The 16,481-nt window shown below is 65.9% G+C and overlaps 2 protein-coding genes across 2 annotated transcripts; both read left to right on the forward strand.

The window, feature by feature from the left end:
- Positions 1 to 4,813: 4,813 nt before the first annotated feature.
- Positions 4,814 to 6,092, forward strand: ATP6V1F (ATPase H+ transporting V1 subunit F). The gene is made up of 2 exons (XM_044981424.1): positions 4,814 to 5,018; positions 5,576 to 6,092. Exons 1-2 carry the CDS (start codon positions 4,861 to 4,863, stop codon positions 5,775 to 5,777), a joined length of 360 nt encoding a protein of 119 aa, XP_044837359.1. The 5' UTR covers positions 4,814 to 4,860; the 3' UTR covers positions 5,778 to 6,092.
- A 7,805-nt stretch (positions 6,093 to 13,897) lies between these two features.
- ATP6V1FNB (ATP6V1F neighbor) lies at positions 13,898 to 15,718 on the forward strand. Its single transcript, XM_045002089.1, has 2 exons — positions 13,898 to 14,493; positions 15,493 to 15,718. Exons 1-2 carry the CDS (start codon positions 14,082 to 14,084, stop codon positions 15,600 to 15,602), a joined length of 522 nt encoding a protein of 173 aa, XP_044858024.1. The 5' UTR covers positions 13,898 to 14,081; the 3' UTR covers positions 15,603 to 15,718.
- Positions 15,719 to 16,481: the final 763 nt, after the last annotated feature.

The following is a 16,481-nucleotide window of genomic DNA, read 5'->3' on the forward strand; positions in this document are numbered from 1 at the left end:
TGTGTGTGTCCTGCGCCGCGGGCGACGGGGCGACCGGAAAGGCCCCCACCCCGCCCGCTCTCCAGCACCAGGGCTGCCGCTGTGGGCTGGGGCCGTTGCTCCCCAGTGCCAGGTATTCCCGACCCTGTGCCAAGTCTTACCCAGCCAGCAGGGCCCCCCAGTGCTCGGGCACCTACTGAGCTCCGGGAGCTGAGGGGCAGGCCCCCTCCTGTGTAACATTAGCCTCCGGCTGGTGCATCCCCTCCCTTCCCTGCCGTCCCCCCCACTCGATTCTCCAGGAGTGGGGCTGGCCTGGCCGCCCACTGCCAGCTGCACTGCGCCCCCCCAAGGGTGGGGCAGCCAGCCAGGCCTCGCCAGGGGATCCCGGGTAGAGCTGGAAGGCCGAGAGCCTCTGGCACAAACAGTGGGTACAGCGGGCGCAGGCCAGGGCCAAAAAGTGGTGCCCTGCTTGTGGGGCTGGATCCCCCTAGAGGGGCCAGCAGCTGACCCCCATGGTGCCCCCTAATGTGGGGCCTGGCTGTGGGCCCTAGACACAGGACCAGGCTACCCAGAGCCCAAATAACGGGCTGGGCTACACTGCCCTATGGAGCCAGACCTGGGGAGCAGCCAGGCTGGTGGCCCCGTGGCTGGCACCGTTCAGTACAGTGTGGCCCAGCTGGTGAGGGGAGGGACGAGCCAGGCAGGTGGCTCTGTAGCGTGATGGCATCACTGCGTCTCTCCCCGTCTGCCAGGGTTGGGCCCAGCGTTTCCGCCTCCCGCTCCACGTGCTGCCAGGTGTCGCTGCCACCCTGGGCAGAGCGGGTGCGCCAGGCTCCCGGGCAGCGCTCTCCCCGGGGGTTGCCAGGCAGGGCGCCCAGAACAGAATGACGCCGCGGGGCCCAGAACCAGGCCCTGGCTCGGCACTGAACAAAGGAGGCTCTGCAAACGTCCCCCCGGGTGGCTGAGCCTCACGCACCATGGCGCACGTGGGCCTGGCCCCATCTGAGCTCTGGGAGGGGAGGGGTTAGAGCGGGGGGCTGGGAGCCAGGACTCCTGGGTTCTAGCCCCAGCTCTGGGAGGGGAGTGGGGTCTAGTGGTTAGAGCAGGGGGGTTGGGAGCCAGGACTGCCAGGATTGGCAGATATAGTGCCCATCTTTAAAACAGAGGAGGAGGAGAACCCCGGGAAGTACAGGCCAGTCAGCCTCACCTCAGTCCCTGGCAAAATCATGGAGCAGGTCCTCAAAGAATCACTTCTGAAGCACTTGGAGGAGAGGAAGGTGATCAGGAACAGTCAGCATGGATTCACCAAGGGCAAGTCATGCCTGACCAACCTGATTGCCTTCCGTGATGGGTGACTGGCTCTGTGGATGTGGTGGAGGTGATAGATCTTAACTTCAGCAAAGCTTTTGACACGGTCTCCCACAGTATCTTGCCAGCAAGTTAAAGAAGTCTGGGCTGGATGAATGGACTATAAGGTGGATGGAAACCTGGCTAGATTCTCAGGCTCAACGGGTGGTGATCAACGGCTCCATGTCTAGTTAGCAGCCAGTATCAGAGTGTCCCAAGGGTCGGTGCTGGGGCTGGTTTTATTCAACATCTTTATCAATGATCTGGCTGATGGGATGATGTGACGAAGTGGGACTGGTCGCACTGGGGGCTGGGTACACGTCCTAAGTATCTAGCAGCAAAAGGCCATGCAGCCAAATGCCTGAAGCTCTGGCTCCTAGCAACGGATGGCCGGGCCCCTCCTCACTCACCGCAGCCGGGGTCTTACTGTTGTTCAGCTGGGCCATGGCCAGCTCATGTCTGGGCTGCTGCTCCCTGTCCTCGTATTCGCGTTGCTTCTCCTCCCTTTCCTCGAATTCACGCTGCTTCTGCCGGTCCTCCATCTCCATCTCCATCAGTTTGATCTCTCTCTCCAAGTCCAGCCGCCTGAGATCCACGGAGGCCGAGCGTCGCCGGGATGATTCCCGGCTGGTCGGGGGGGTCACGGTGCCCTCCGTAGCTGGGCTCCTCCTCCCCCTACGCCTACGCCTAGGGGTGGGAGGTCTCGGGGGGCCCTCAGCGGCCGGCTGACCACTCCAGCGGGGACAGACACTGGTGCCTGCGCTGCATCGGCCTGGCTGCTTCCCTCAGAGACCGGGTCCGGTTCATTGACGCGGTCTCTCTCCTCCAGCCGGGCAATCAGCTGGGCCTTGGTGAGCTTCCCACTGTGCAGCCCCCTCTGCTTGCACAGCCCCACCACCTCACACTTGCGCTGCATGGCATACATCTTCCTGCTGGCCACTCGCAGGCTGGGGTGCTCGCCGCTCCCCACAGGTTCCAGGGGGACCCCTAGTGTGCCAGTCCTTCAGGTCACCACCTCTCTGCCAGGGTCGAGCAGCAGCCTCCTCCGCCCCTGGGATCGCTCGCTGTGATCCCCCGGGGGACCCTGTTACTGCAAAGTCCTTCTCTCTGGCCACACTCGCCCAGGGGTGAATCGCCCCTTCGTTTTACTGCTCCCCAGTCACTTACTGCAGGAGGCGCCGTCCGCGGGGTGCAGTCAATTCCACCGCTACCACCAGTTGTCACGGAGTGTGGGGGAATCAGGCCCTGCACCCCCGGTCTCCCTGCCGATTCACCAGGACTCTCAGCCAGCCAGTAAAGCAGAAGGTTTATTTAGACGACAGGAACACAGTCCAACACAGGTCTTGCAGGCACAGATAACCGGATTCCCCCGGTTAGCTCCATCTTGGGGGGCCTCACAGCCCCCCCCCCCCCGGATCAGAGCCCGGTCTCCCTGCCTCCCCTCTCTTTTTCAGCCAACTTCAGTCTGCCCAGCCCCCCTCCGGCCCCTCCTCCCTGCTCTGCCTCTTTCCCGGGCCAGGAGGTCACCTGACCCCTTTGTCTCCAACACCTCTAGCCCGCACCTTTGCAGGGAGGGGCCCGGCCATCAGTTGCTAGGAGACAGAGCGTCAGGCATTTGGCTGCATGGCCTTTTGCTGCTAGATACTTAGGACGTGTACCCAGCCCCCAGTGTGAACAGTCCCACTTCGTCACAGATGAATTGCACCCTCAGCAAGTTTGCAGATGACACTAAGCTGTGGGGAGAGGTAGATACGCTGGAGGGAACGGACAGGGTCCAGAGTGACCTAGACAAATTAGAGGATTGGGCCAAAAGAAATCTGATGAGGTTCAACAAGGACAAGTGCAGAGTCCTGCACTTAGGACGGAAGAATCCCATGCACTGCTACAGACTAGGGACCAAGTGGCTGGGCAGCAGTTCTGCAGAAAAGGACCTAGGGGTTACGGTGGACGAGAAGCTGGATATGAGTCAGCAATGGGCCCTTGCCAAGAAGGCTAATGGCATTTTGGGCTACATTAATAGGAGCATTGCCAGCAGCTCGAGGGACGTGATCATTCCCCTCTATTCGGCACTGGTGAGGCCTCATCTGGAGTATTGCGTCCAGTTTTGGTTGCCCCACTACAGGAGGGATGTGGACAAATTGGAGAGAGTCCAGCAGAGGGCAACGAAAATGATTAGGGGGCTGGAGCACATGACTTATGAGGAGAGGCTGAGGGAACTGGGATTGTTTAGTCTGCAGAAGAGAAGAATGAGGGGGGATTTGACAGCTGCTTTCAACTACCTGAAAGGGGGTTCCAAAGAGGATGGATCTAGACTGTTCTCAGTGGTAGAAGATGACAGAACAAGGAGTAATGGTCTCAAGTTGCAGAGTGGGAGGTTTAGGTTGGATATTAGGAAACACTATTTCACTAGTAGGGTGGTGAAGCACTGGAATGGGTTACCTAGGGAGGTGGTGGAATCTCCTTCCTTAGAGGTTTTTAAGGTCAGGCTTGACAAAGCCCTGGCTGGGATGATTTAGTTGGGTTTGGTCCTGCTTTGAGCAGGGGGTTGGACTAGATACCCCCTGAGGTCCCTTCCAACCCTGAGATTCTATGACTCCCGGGTTCTATCCCTGGCTCTGGAAGGGGAGTGGGGTCTGTCATGGACCCACATGGTCAGTGCTCTGTCCCCAGCTTTGGCTCAGTCTCTGGGAGGAGCCCTTCAGTGGGGCAGACCCCCAAGGAGGCTCGTTCAGCATCCAGGCTAATCCCCGCGGTCTCATTGCACCCTGAGGCTGGGTCTGCTCAGTGAGTCCCACCACGCGGGAGCCGGGCACCTCTGGAGACCACGCAAGTCCCCCAGCAGCTGCGGTGCCACTGCCTGGCTGGCAGCAGAGGCGGGTTTAGTTGGTGGCTGGTGCCCGGCCCAGGAGCCCTCAGGGCAGCCCGGAGCCCAGCCAGGCCGCAGGGAGCCCCGGGCTCAGGCTCTGTCCGTCTGTCTGACCTCCATGGTCCAAATCCACCCACCCCTCCCTGCAGCCAGGCGGGGGGTTGAGCTCCGGGGGGCGCTGGGGCCATGTCCAGGGCACAGCACCCAGCCAGCTGGGGCACCCCGGGGTGTCCTCCCGGCCCTTCCCCCGCCGGGAACAACGCAGCACCCAGCCAGCTGGGGCACCCCGGGGTGTCCTCCCGGCCCTTCCCCCGCCGGGAACAACGCAGCACCCAGGGAAACTGAGGCACGGGCAGGCTTCACGAGCAATACAAGCAAGCCCCACTTCGTCACGTGGTCTGGGGGTGAAAGGGGGGCCGGACTCCTGGGTTCTCTCCGGGCTCGGGGGGGGGGGGGGAGACGGACACAGGGCCCAGAGAGCCAGCAGCACCCCGACGCATGCGTAGAAGCGCTCCGCCGGGCTCCGAGCGGTCGGCGCGAGATGCGCATGCTCGGAATGGCGGGGGGCGGGGAGCCCGCAGCGCACGCGCAGACGGGTGCTGCAGGGGCAGGCCGCGCATGCGCCGGGGGTATAAGCGGCGCCCGGCAGCCGTGGGCAGAGCAGCGCCATGGCCGGGCGGGGGAAGCTGATCGCGGTGCTGGGGGACGAGGACACGGTGACGGGCTTCCTGCTGGGCGGGGTGGGCGAGCTCAACAAGCACCGCAAGCCCAACTTCCTGGTGGTGGAGAAGGACACGAGCCTGACCGAGATCGAGGAGACCTTCCGGTGCGCGGGCGCGACCACCGGGGCGCGGGGGGGGGGCAGCCGGGCGCGACCACCGGGGCGCGGGGAGAGGGGGGCAGCCGGGCGCGACCACCGGGGCGCGGGGAGAGGGGGGCAGCCGGGCGCGACCACCGGGCTGCGGGGGGGGCAGCCGGGCGCGACCACCGGGCTGCGGGGGGGGGGGCAGCCGGGCGAGACCACCGGGGCGCGGGGAGGGGGGGGCAGCCGGGCGCGACCACCGGGGCGCGGGCAGCCGGGCGCGACCACCGGGCCGCGGGGAGGGGGGCAAGCTGAGCCTGGAGCTGCGGGGACCCAGGCGTCCGGCTCTGCCTGTCCAATGCAGGGTGCAGGTGCTGTCTCGCGGGGGGGGAGGGAGCGGGTGCTGGCTGGGGCAGGGGGGGCAGGGGCTGGGGCGGGTGCTGGCTCCAGGAAGATGGGGGGGACGGGGTGCTGGCTCGGGGGCAGTTGATGGCTCCGGGAGGCTTGGGGGGGGGCAGGTGCTGGCTCGCGGGGTGTCTGTTTTCCCCCCCCCCCCTGCCCATCGCTGCCTCCCCCCGCAGGAGCTTCCTGGCCCGCGAGGACATCGGCATCATCCTGATCAACCAGTTCATCGCGGAGCTGATCCGGCACGTGCTGGACGGGCACACGCGCTCGCTGCCCGCCGTGCTGGAGATCCCCTCCAAGGAGCACCCCTACGACGCCGCCAAGGACTCCATCCTGCGCCGCGCCCGGGGCATGTTCACCGCCGAGGACCTGCGCTAGGGGCCGCGCCGCCCGGCACTGCCCAGCCGCCCGGCCCCCTCCCTCCTCGGCCCGCCCGCCCCAGGGGAGCGGCTGCTCCTGCAGTAGTTCTGAGCGATGAAAAGCATCTGCCTCCCCCTTCCCCCCCCCCCCCCGGGGTGAACTGCGGCCAGGCCCAGACTGGCTCCCCGGCGGGGCGTCAAGGAGGGTGCCAGAGCTGGCCCAGGCCCCTTGTTTCCCAGGGCCTCGGCTCCCCCTGCCCTCTGTGTGCTGCCGGATCCGACTCGTCTATGTTCCTGTGACGGTTGAGCTGTTACATTAAAGCAGAGAAGCCCCCCCGGTTCCTGTGCTCTGTGCAGCGCCCCCCCCCCCCCCCCCGAAGTGCTGCACCCTAAAGCCCCCATGGGGGCAGAGAGCCAGCAGGGAGGGGGCGTGGCTGGAGGACGAGGGGTTAAAACCGAGCCAGGCAGAGGAGCTGCCCTGTGCTGGGCTCCCTGCCTGTCCGGGACTGTTCCAGCCACCCCCAGCCAGCCAGGGCCGGTCCCAGCCCCGCTCCCTGGCTCTGCACTGGCGCTTTCCTGCTTCTGGGAGCTCACGGGTCACTTGGAGATGGGTGTGTGTGTGTGTGTGTGCAGTAAAAACCCCCCCCCCCCCCCCCCACACACACACACAGAGACCTGCCCCCTCCTCTGTGTGCACCTGCCCTTGGCAGGGGCTGGGAGGAGGCTGCCAGCAAAGCTCCTCTCCAGGCAGGCGCTGGCTTGTCCCTGGCCAGGGGAGGAGTGGGCTGCTTATGCACCCGTCCCGTGACCCCGAAAGGGGAAGTGCCTGCGACTCACCCGCATGTGGCTCTGAGGAGCCAGCAGCTGCCTCGTCCTCAGGACCAGCCCCAGGCCTGGTGGCCCTGACCGAGGCCGACGTGCAGCGTCCTGCCCCCCTGCTGACAGCAGCCGCGCTCGGTGCCTGCTGCGCCTGGGGCTCCCCCGCTGAGGCTGCCATGGCCCCAGAGCCCCAGGCTGGGCCGGTGGCTGACCGGTGTGTGGTGCCCTCTGCCTGTCCAGGCTGCCAGCCCCGAGTCCATGGGGGCAGGCGCTGGCTGGGGAGCTCAATGGCTGGTGAATCTGCTGCTCCTGAACGGGGGGAGGGGGACTGAAGATGGGTGCTACTGTCTCCTTCCTCGGATCTCTGTCCCTCCCCCTGGGGCCCAGGGAAGCTGCAGGCTGCTCCTCTCCCTGCGCTGGCTGCTTCCTGCCTCCCACGTTCAGTTTGGCCCTGTCCCGCCTGGCTGCAATGCTGGGCAGAGCCCCGAGTGGAGGAGCCGCCCTGTGCCAGCTCCCTGCCTGCCTGGGACAGCTCCAGCCAGCCGGGGCCGGTCCCAGCCTGGGTCTGAGCCTGCCCTCCGGCCTGCTGGCAGCTCTGTCTCTGTCCCCTGCACAGAGCGTGACAGACCCCGTGGGCCCCTGCTGCTGCCGGCAGGGCTGGAGGGGGGGATGTGCTGAGCCGTGCGGGGCAGAGGGAGAGTCGTGGAGGTCCTGGGGCTTGTTAACCAGCCCACTGCGCCCAGGGTGCTGGGAGCTGGCCAGGAGCTTCCACAGTCTGTATTACATGGTGCCCAGGTGGCAGGCGGGCGCTAGAGCGGCCTGGGCAGATAAGCCAGGAGGCCACTGAGCTGGGGCCAGCACGGCCAGGGATCGGCTCAGTGCGGCTGAACTAACCCTTGGCACAGCTCGGGAGCTGGCCTGGTTTATCCAGCTAGCTGGGCTGGCTCTAGCCAAGCTGCCCTAGGAACGAGCATGGGGCTGGGAGCTGGCGAGCTGATCACAACGGGTCTCTGGGGCTGCCCTCAGATGGGTGCTGCGCGGGGAGCCTGGCAGCCTCCCCCCTCAGGGCCCCCTTGCTCCCTGGGCAGGCTGGGAGGAGCCCAGGTGCTCTCTAGGGGGCATTGGCCACCAGCCAGGCCTGGGCCGTTGGGCCCTTGCCGGTCCCACAGCCTGGCGCCGGCAGCCTCGGCCTAGAGTGTCAGCACAGAGCCTTCCCCAGCCCTAGGTGCCAGCCTGGGCCATCCGGCAGGTGCTGCTCTGCGGGACTTGATGTGAGCCAGAGACGGCCCCTCTGCTCCCTTCCCGTGAGCCCTGGGGGGCCTGTCTGCTCTGGCCCCCAGCCGCCCCCTGGTTCACTGGCACGCGGGCTTGGGGCTTTGCCCAGTCTATCAGCCTGGAGGGCAGCCCAGGTGGGTGACGGTGGGTTAGTTGCTCCCCTCCCTGGGGCTGTGGGGACCCCCTCCCTGTGGGGCAAAAGCCCCTCTGGCCAGCTGCTGTCACCCTGATTTCTGACTGCACCCCCCTCCCCCCATGCTGTTCCCTCTGAGCCCTGGCCTAAGCTTCCTACATGTCACTAATCTGCCCCCTGCCCGGCTGGCAGAGCCTTTGGGCGACCCCCTGCCCTCCGCACAGATTGCTTCCTGCCAGCCTCAGCCTGCCCCTAGCAGAGCCGTGGGTCCTGCCCCAAATACCCGCAGCCAGGCACTGACCCGCCCAAGGTAAGTCTGTTGCAGAGCTGGGAACCCAGGAGTCCTGGCTGCTAGCACCCACCCCAGGCACAGAACCTGCCCCCTGGGGCTGGCATCTGCTGGCCAGTGCCATTTGCCCTGGGTCCCTCTGCAAGTCCGGGGGGGGGGGCATTCGAGTGCCCACAAGTACAAGCTCAGCTTTAATTCTTTGGGGCTTGTCATGGAGTCCCCGGGCGCTGCTCTGGAGCTGCTCCCCACAAATCCAGGCAGGACTCTGGGGAGCCTCCTCTCCCTTGGAGCAGCCTGGCTGCAGGGCAAGAAGCTCCCACGGCTTCACCTCCTGGGTCTGACCTTGGAGCATTCAGCATGTGCCCCTCCGTGCGCTTCCCCCAGCGAGTCCGCCCAGGCGGGGTCCTGGGGGGGGGGCCACGGGGTCCTGCCCCCCCACTGCGCAGTCAGACGTGACTCTCAGCCAGCCAGTAACACAGAGGTTTATTCGATGACAGGAACAGGGGCTAAACCAGAGCTTGTAGGTACAGAGAACTGGACCCCTCGGCCGGGTCCGTTCTGGGGGGCAGTGAGTCAGACCCCCACGTCTGCCTTCACTTCCCGTCCCCAGCCAGCCCCAGACTGAAACCCACCCAGCCCCTCCTCTGCTCAGCCCCTTTCCCGGGCCAGGAGCTCACCTGACCTCTTTGTCTCCAACACCTTCACTTGGCACCTTGCAGAGGAGGGGCCCAGGCCATCAGTTGCTAGGAGACAGAGTGTCAGGCATTTAGGTGCACTGGCCCCTTGCTCTGCAGCAACCACACACCCTTATCCCACCACCTAGATCAGGGGTCTCAAACATGCGGCCCGTGGGCCGCATGCGGCCCGCAGAGCTCTTCCCTGCGGCCCGCGGAGCTCCCCAGGGGAGCTCCGCAGGGGCCCCCAAGAGAAAAGCGGAGGCTCCCGCCTCCGCCCCTCTCCTGGAGCCTCGGCGCATAGAGCGCCGAGTCTCCGTCCGAGCGCCTGAGCCCCGATCCGAGCCGCGTGGGGAGGGGGCGGGACGGAGCTCAGGCCTCGCCGGAGACGCGCTCGGGTAAGGGGGGGGGAAAGCGGGACCCGCCGGGGCCAGGGGAAGGGAAGCGGGACCCGCCGGGGCCGGGCGGGGGCGGGGGGCGGGAAGCGAGACCTGCCGGGGCCGGGCCCGGACCCGGGCCCGGGCCCGGGCCGGGGGGGAAGGGAAGCGAGACCCGCTGGGCTGGGGGGTGGGGGAGGGAAGCGGGACCCGCCGGGGCCGGGCCGGGCCGGGGGAAGGGAAGCGGGACCCGCCGGGGCCGGGCGGGGAAGGGAAGCGAGACCCGCCGGGGCTGGGCCGGGCCGGGGGGCATGGGCGGCAGGTTATATACTTGTGTGGGGCCCGGGCCCCAGCAATATTCAGGGCTGGGCGCCCTGCTCCAGCAATAGTTGGAGCTGGGTCTCTTCCCGCCCCCCCCGGTACTGCCTGGATCGGCCCCGGCCACCACAGGTCTCCCCCCGCCGCCGCGACCCTGCCTGGAGCAGGTCCCAGCCCCCGCCTGCCACCCCCCCTCTGCGTGTTCCCCCCCCTCCGCCGCGTTGTGTTGCGTCCCTGCCTGACAGAACGCAGCGCGCCTCTCCCCTGCCTGCTGCCCGGAGGGCTCCCAACAGATTTGCTGTCTGCTGCCGCAGGGTCCTAGTGCCTGCCCTCTGCCAGTACTGGCAAGGCAGGCTGCCCTTACCCTGAGCCTCTCCAACCCCAAACCCTCAGCCCCAGCCAGAGCCCTCATTCCCCCCGCACCCTAATCCTCAGCCCCAGCCCTGAGCACCCCCACATCATGAACCCCATATCCCCCTGCACCCTAATCCTCAGCCCCAGCCAGAGCCCTCATCCCCCCACACCCTAATCCTCTGCCCCAGCCCTGAGCGCCCCCACATCATGAACCCCTCATCCCCCCGCACCCTAATCCTCTGCCCCAGCCCTGAGCGCCCCCACATCATGAACCCCTCATCCACAGCCCTCACCCCACACTCCAAACCTCTTCCCTAGCCCTGAGCCCCCTCGCATCATGAACCCCTCATCCACAGCCCTCACCCCACAGCCCAACCCTCTTCCCTAGCCCTGAGTCCCCTCGCATCATGAACCCCTCATCCACAGCCCTCACCCCACAGCCCAACCCTCTTCCCTAGCCCTGAGCCCCCTCGCATCATGAACCCCTCATCCACAGCCCTCACCCCACAGCCCAACCCTCTTCCCTAGCCCTGAGCCCCCTCCTGCATCATGTACCCCTCACCCTCAGCCCTCACCCCTGCACTCCCTCCTATCCCCAAACTCCGTCCCAAAGCCTGCACCCCCACCCCCTGCCGCAGCCTGGAGCCTGCATCGAGCACAGAGCCTGCATCCAGACCCCCTCCCCCACCCAAACTCCCTCCCAGAGCCTTAGGCAGTAAATCTAAGTGCGTGTTTTGTCCTTTGAGTGAGGTGCATTACTGAGTGTATATATTTATTAAAACTGCGCGCGCTTAGGGGAGGAGGTGGAGAAGAGACAGGGCAGGGGCGGGGCCTCATGGAAGGGGTGGATTGGGGGTGGGGCCAGGGGCAGCAAGGGGGCGTGTCAGTGATGCGGCCCTCGGGCCAATGCACTAGTCCTCATGCGGCCCTCGGGGTCATTTGAGTTTGAGACCCCTGACCTAGATGCTTAAGAACTGCAGAGGGGACACTGTGGCACCAACTGTCACGGAGTGTGGGGGAGTCAGGCCCTGCACCCCCGGGCTCCCTGCCATTCACCAGGACTCTCAGCCAGCCAGTAAAGCAGAAGGTTTATTTAGATGACAGGAACACAGTCCAGGACAGGCCTTGCCGGTACAGACAACGGGACCCCCCCCCAGTTAGGTCCATCTTGGGGTCCCAGGAGCCCCACAGCCCCCTTGGGGGGTCAGAGCCCTGTCTGTCCTTCCCTCCATTCCTCAGCCAGCTCCTGAAGCTCTCTCTCTCTCCTGCGTCTCCTCCCCCAGCCTTTGTTCAGCTTCCCGGGCAGAGGTGTCACCTGGCTGGGCCGGCTCTAGACATTTTGCCGCCCCAAGCACGGCGTCATGCCGCGGGGGGTGCTCTGCCGGTCGCTGGTCCCGCGGCTCCGGTGGACCTCCCACAGGCGTGCCTGCGGAGGGTCGGCTGGTCCCGTGGCTTCGGTGGAGTCGCGGGACCAGCGGACCTTCCACAGGCATGCCACCGAAGGCACTCTGCCTGCTGCCCTCGCGGCGACCGGCAGAGTGCCCCCCACGGTATGCCGCCCCAAGCACGCGCACCTGGCCTCTACCCCCTTCCTGGGTTCTCCCGTTACATGCTCAGGTCTCCTCCCTCAGGCCAGTCTCCCATCCCCCAATGCAGCCTGTCCTCGCAGGCCAACACCCCCCACTCAGCATTCACAGCCCCCAGTAAGACCAGTCCCAGTTGGTCTCACCAACACAGTATTCAGAGAAAAGAGCAGGAGCCCTTGTGGCACCTTAGAGACTAACACATTGATTTCAGCATGAGCTTTCGTGGGCTCCAGCCCACTTCACCGGCTGCACAGAATGGGACACACAGAGAGGAGATATTTATACATACAGAGACCATGAAAAGGCGGAAGTATCCAAACCAGCTGGAAGAGGCCAGTCAATTGAGATGAGCTATCTCATCAGCAGGAGAAAAAAACCCTTTGAAGTGATAATTGAGGTGACCCATAGAAGAAGGTGTGAGGAGAACTTAACATAGGGAAATAGAATCAATTAGTGTAATGACCCAACCATTCCCAGTTCGTCACAGGGCTTGTACACCCTCCCCCCCCACCCAGGCAGGGCCGCCCAGAGGATTCCGGGGGCCCGGGGTCTTCGGCGGCGGGGGGCCCTTCTTCAGCAGTAATTCGGCGGCGGGGGGCCCTTCCGTTCCGGGACCCGCCACAGGTCTTCGGGGCACTTCGGCGGCGGGTCCCGGAACGGAAGGGCCCCCGCCGCCGAATTACCGCCGAAGACCCAGCGGCGGGTCCCGCTTCGGCGATAATTCACCGGCGGGGAGTCCTTCCGCCCCCGAGCGGAACGACCCCCCCCCCCACCGGCGAAGACGGGAGAGGAAGACTTTTCCGGGCCCCCTGGAGTGAGTGAAGGACCCCACTCCAGGGGCCCCGAAAAACACTCGTGGGGGCCCTTGCGGGACCCAGGGCCTGGGGCAAATTGCCCCTCTTGCCCCCCCCCCCCGGGTGGCCCTGCACCCAGGAAGGGGCTGGGCTTTGCACCAGGTCATGCAGGGGGGTGTAACGACGCTGCCTCTGCTGGGACACAACTGAGAGTGTCAATTCAGGACAATCGCTCAGAGCAGGGCAGTCACAGCCCAAGCTGGGGGTTTTCCTCCTCTAAGGCATGAAACCTGCCGGCCAGAGGGGACTTCGGTCTCACCCCACTGGCTGACCACAAGTCCCACCAGCAATTCCCTCAGACACTCCGGTTCCCCAGGATCACCACCAGGGCCGCTCGTTATGGGGATGAATGAAAACCAACACCCCAGTACAAGAAAGAAGGTTCCCCCAAGGACCAAGCCCCACACCCAGGTCAAATGATAACTTAGGTCTTACCCACACTACACATCAGATGCATAGACTGGAACATATAGTAAGAAGCTCTATACACAGACAGAGAATATGAAAAGGTGGGAGTTGCCCTACCAACTCTAAGAGGCTAATTAATTAAGATGAGCTGTTATCAGCAGGAGAAAAAAAACGTTTGTAGTGCTAATCAAGATAATCAAGTTAATTAACTCCCTGGCCCTGGGTCACCTTCAATGAGATATTATATTCCTGTGATGAAGTAGCAGGGGGGCTCTGGGCTGGAGATGGGGGGCAGGCAGAGCCCACCTGGCTGCAGGGGGACTGGGATGTGCTGGGCTGGGGGAGGCCAGGCCTGAGGGCCGGAGAGTTTCCTGTGCTGGGTTCAGACGCTCAATAACCCTCCTGTGTTACGCTGGCGGAGAGTCGCTCCCGGCTAGAGAACAGGGCGGCATTATTCCCTCTGGGAGTGGAGGCCCTGGGGATCCAGAGCGAGGGGGCTCCCTGGGGGGGCCCACAGCAGAGACAGGGGTGCTAAGGCTCCGAGAGGTGCGGCTCAGGAGGTGGAGGGGCCTGACCCTGGGAGAAAGCGGACTCCCCCCCCCCCCCGAGAAGGGCTGTCGCACTAAAGGGGGTTCCCCCCCATGGACCGCATGGGGCCAAGAGTGAGCACGATCTGTGAGTCCGTGACAACTATATTCATAACGTCATGGGGGCGGTGACTCCCAGAGCAGCCCCCCTTTCCCATCAGCACCAGTACAGCCCTTGCCCATCCGATCCTGGGGGTAGCTGCCCCCCCCGCCACCGAGGGGCAGAGGTGCCACAGGGACAGGCAGCATGGGAGCAGCGATGCCCAGCCTCTGTGCTCCCTGGGCTGGCAGCCGTGGGGATGGAGGGCACCCTGGGGAGCTGCTCCGGGTGAGATTCAGACGTCCCTGCCCTGGAGCCATGGCTGGAGCCCCGGAGCAGGGCAGCCGGGTCAGCGCCAGGCAGCCCCTGGCCTCTGTGAGCTCAGGGGTGTGATGCAGCTGCCATGGCAACACAGCTGACAATGGTACCAGCTGCCCATGGGCTGGGGGGGGCAGCAGGGACGGGACCCGAGCCCCGGACTTGTGCCCACTGGGTGCCCTTGGGGCGCAGCTCCGCCTTGCCACAGGGAGGCCCCCGCACACTCCAGCCCGGGGCAGGAGCCGGGGTAGCTGAGCGCAGGGAGCCGGGGGGCGGCCGGCAGGTGCCACCATGGCGCGCCAGCTGAACATGGACGCGCTGCAGCAGGACTTCTGGAAGGAGGAGTATCTCAAGGAGCTGATGCTCCGCTTCCGCTGGCACCAGCGCTACGGGGCAGCCGTCAAGGCCAGGCAGGAGCAGCTGCGCCAGCGGCGGCAGGCCACCAAGGAGCCGCTCAAGCTGCCCGCCCTCCCGTCTCCGGCGCCCGTGCCCCCGGCCGAGCAGCCGCCCGAGGAGCCCGCCGGGGGCATCCAGGAGGGGGAGATGAAGCCCGTGGCGCCGGAGGTGCGGCAGCTGCTGTACCAGGGCATCTCCCAGGACGGCGAGGGCCGGCGGCGCTACCTGACCCGCCGCACGGCCTGCGCCCCCGAGGAGAAGTACTACACCCCCGTCACCACCAACTTCCTCTACGGCTGGCAGATGGGTGAGCCGGGGCGGCGGGCGCTGGGGGGCACAGCCCTGCCCGTGGCTCAAGTCTGTGCCCACGGGGCCATCTCGCCCCATAGCCCGGGGCCGCACTGGCGGAGGGGGCGCAGCGGAGACAGAGCTGGGGGGTTCCACTAGGTGGCGCTCTCCCCTCGGGGCAGTACCTCCGGAACGGCTCCATGACGCCGGCTGTGACCTCGCAGCAGGCTGGGCCAATCAGCGCAGCTGGCCTGTGCTCATTTGCATACTGCAAATCTCTAGTGGCAGCAGCTGGCTCTGTTTGCCAGGGGGTTCCCCCCCCCCCCCGGTGGGGACACCTGGCTGGCACAGGGTGGGTTTGTATTAATAGTGCAATCATGTGTGTGGGGAGGAAGCGCTGCCCTCTGCTGGATGGGATGAGATCTCTTCTGCTGCGTGTCATAGGCCCTACAGTGCTGGGATGTGATGGAGATTCCCCACTGGCTCAAGAGGCAGGGCCGTAGTTCTTGGCCAGGAGGGTCTAGTGCTGAGGGGGCCTGGCATGCAGCCCAGCACCAGCTGTGACAACCCCCGAGTGAACCCCTTCCCACCAGGCTCTCGGCGTTTGCAGCTGCAGCCAGGTCCCATGTGGGCTCTGGAAGGGCCGTGACCATCACCGTGTCCCCTCGGCCTTCACATTCGCTGCACCCCCCAGCTGGACTGGCCCAACAGCTGCCCCCCAGCCAGCTCCTCTGCCCATGGCGGCCTCATGCCACAGCCCTGCACCAGGGCGCCAGGACTCAGGTTTAAAGCCGGGGTCCCCTCCTGGCTCACTGGGCATGCAGTGGGGGCGCTGAGCCCTGGGCAGGGCAGTGTCACCGCTCTGGGGTGTCAGGGGACCCCCTCCCCAGAGCGAGATATTGGGATCCCTGGCGCTGCTGGGGGGGGGGAGGTTGGCAATGAGTCAGCTCTGGGCCGGGGATCTGGGGTTCTAATAGGCCCCCCCACAGCTCACCCCCCCCCTTGTGTCTCTGCCCAGGGAAAGTCACCAAAGTCTACGTGCCCCCGTCACCCAAGTGCCGCATCGAGAGCTTCTTCCGCAAGAACGGGGCCTTCTCGCTGCTGGACCCGCGCGACGTGGCCATGTGAGAGCCGGGCCCCCCCGCCACGGGGCTCTGGGCCTGGGGCCAGGCCAGTCCGCCCCACCCCTGGACCACGCTGGCTGCTTGGGGCGCTGGGCTCTCCTAACACGACTGCCTGGTGCTGCCCCCACTGGCTCTGCGCATCCTTCAGCCACCCAGCCGGGCACTAACCAAACGTAGGGCCCAGGGCCTCCCCTTTAACCACCGCCAAGGCAGCTGGGCCCGGCCCCCGGCTCTGGCAGGGCCCAAGCCTGCCTGGCCATTGCCCAGCCTGCCTGGCCTCCTCGGAGCAGGGTCGGGGCTCTGGGAGTGGCACCTGGCGAGGGGCGGGCTGGCACCAGGGTGGGCACAGGCTGCCAGCAGGGCCCGGCGCGTCCTTCGTGGTAACAGCCCGGGGCCGGGGGAAGGGGGACGGTGGGTGATTTTATTGTAGGCCGTGCCAGGCTGGGCTGCATGTGGGCAGAGCCATTGCATAGCCCTGTGGGCTCCTCTCCAGTGCCAAGGGGCTCCCCTGCCCAGCCAGTGTCGCCATCCACTGGGGCTCTCCGGTGGCTGCCCACCGTCCTCACCTGCAGCCCCTCGCCCTCTTGGTGGGGACCCTCCCGAGAGCCAACATGGGGGGAAGGGGACCGTAGCCCCACAGCTCTCCTGAGCCTGCTCTCCAGCCCCTGGGAATGGCCCCTGCCCTGTGCCCTAGCCCCACCGTGCTGAGCCGGGGGGTGACTAGGGACGGACGGGGCCAGCCCTGCACACTCCCAGCTGTGCTGTCTGCCCCACCCCAGCCAACGCCCAGAGTGGCTGGGCAGCAGCTGTGGGGCTTGGCCCTGGGGCCTGCAGCGGGTGCTGGGGGGTGGCTCTGGCTCCCTGGACTCCCCAGGCGCTCGGG

Source organism: Mauremys mutica, chromosome 1 (genome assembly GCF_020497125.1).
Source record: "Mauremys mutica isolate MM-2020 ecotype Southern chromosome 1, ASM2049712v1, whole genome shotgun sequence".
In the NCBI taxonomy this organism is placed as follows: Eukaryota; Metazoa; Chordata; order Testudines; family Geoemydidae; genus Mauremys; species Mauremys mutica.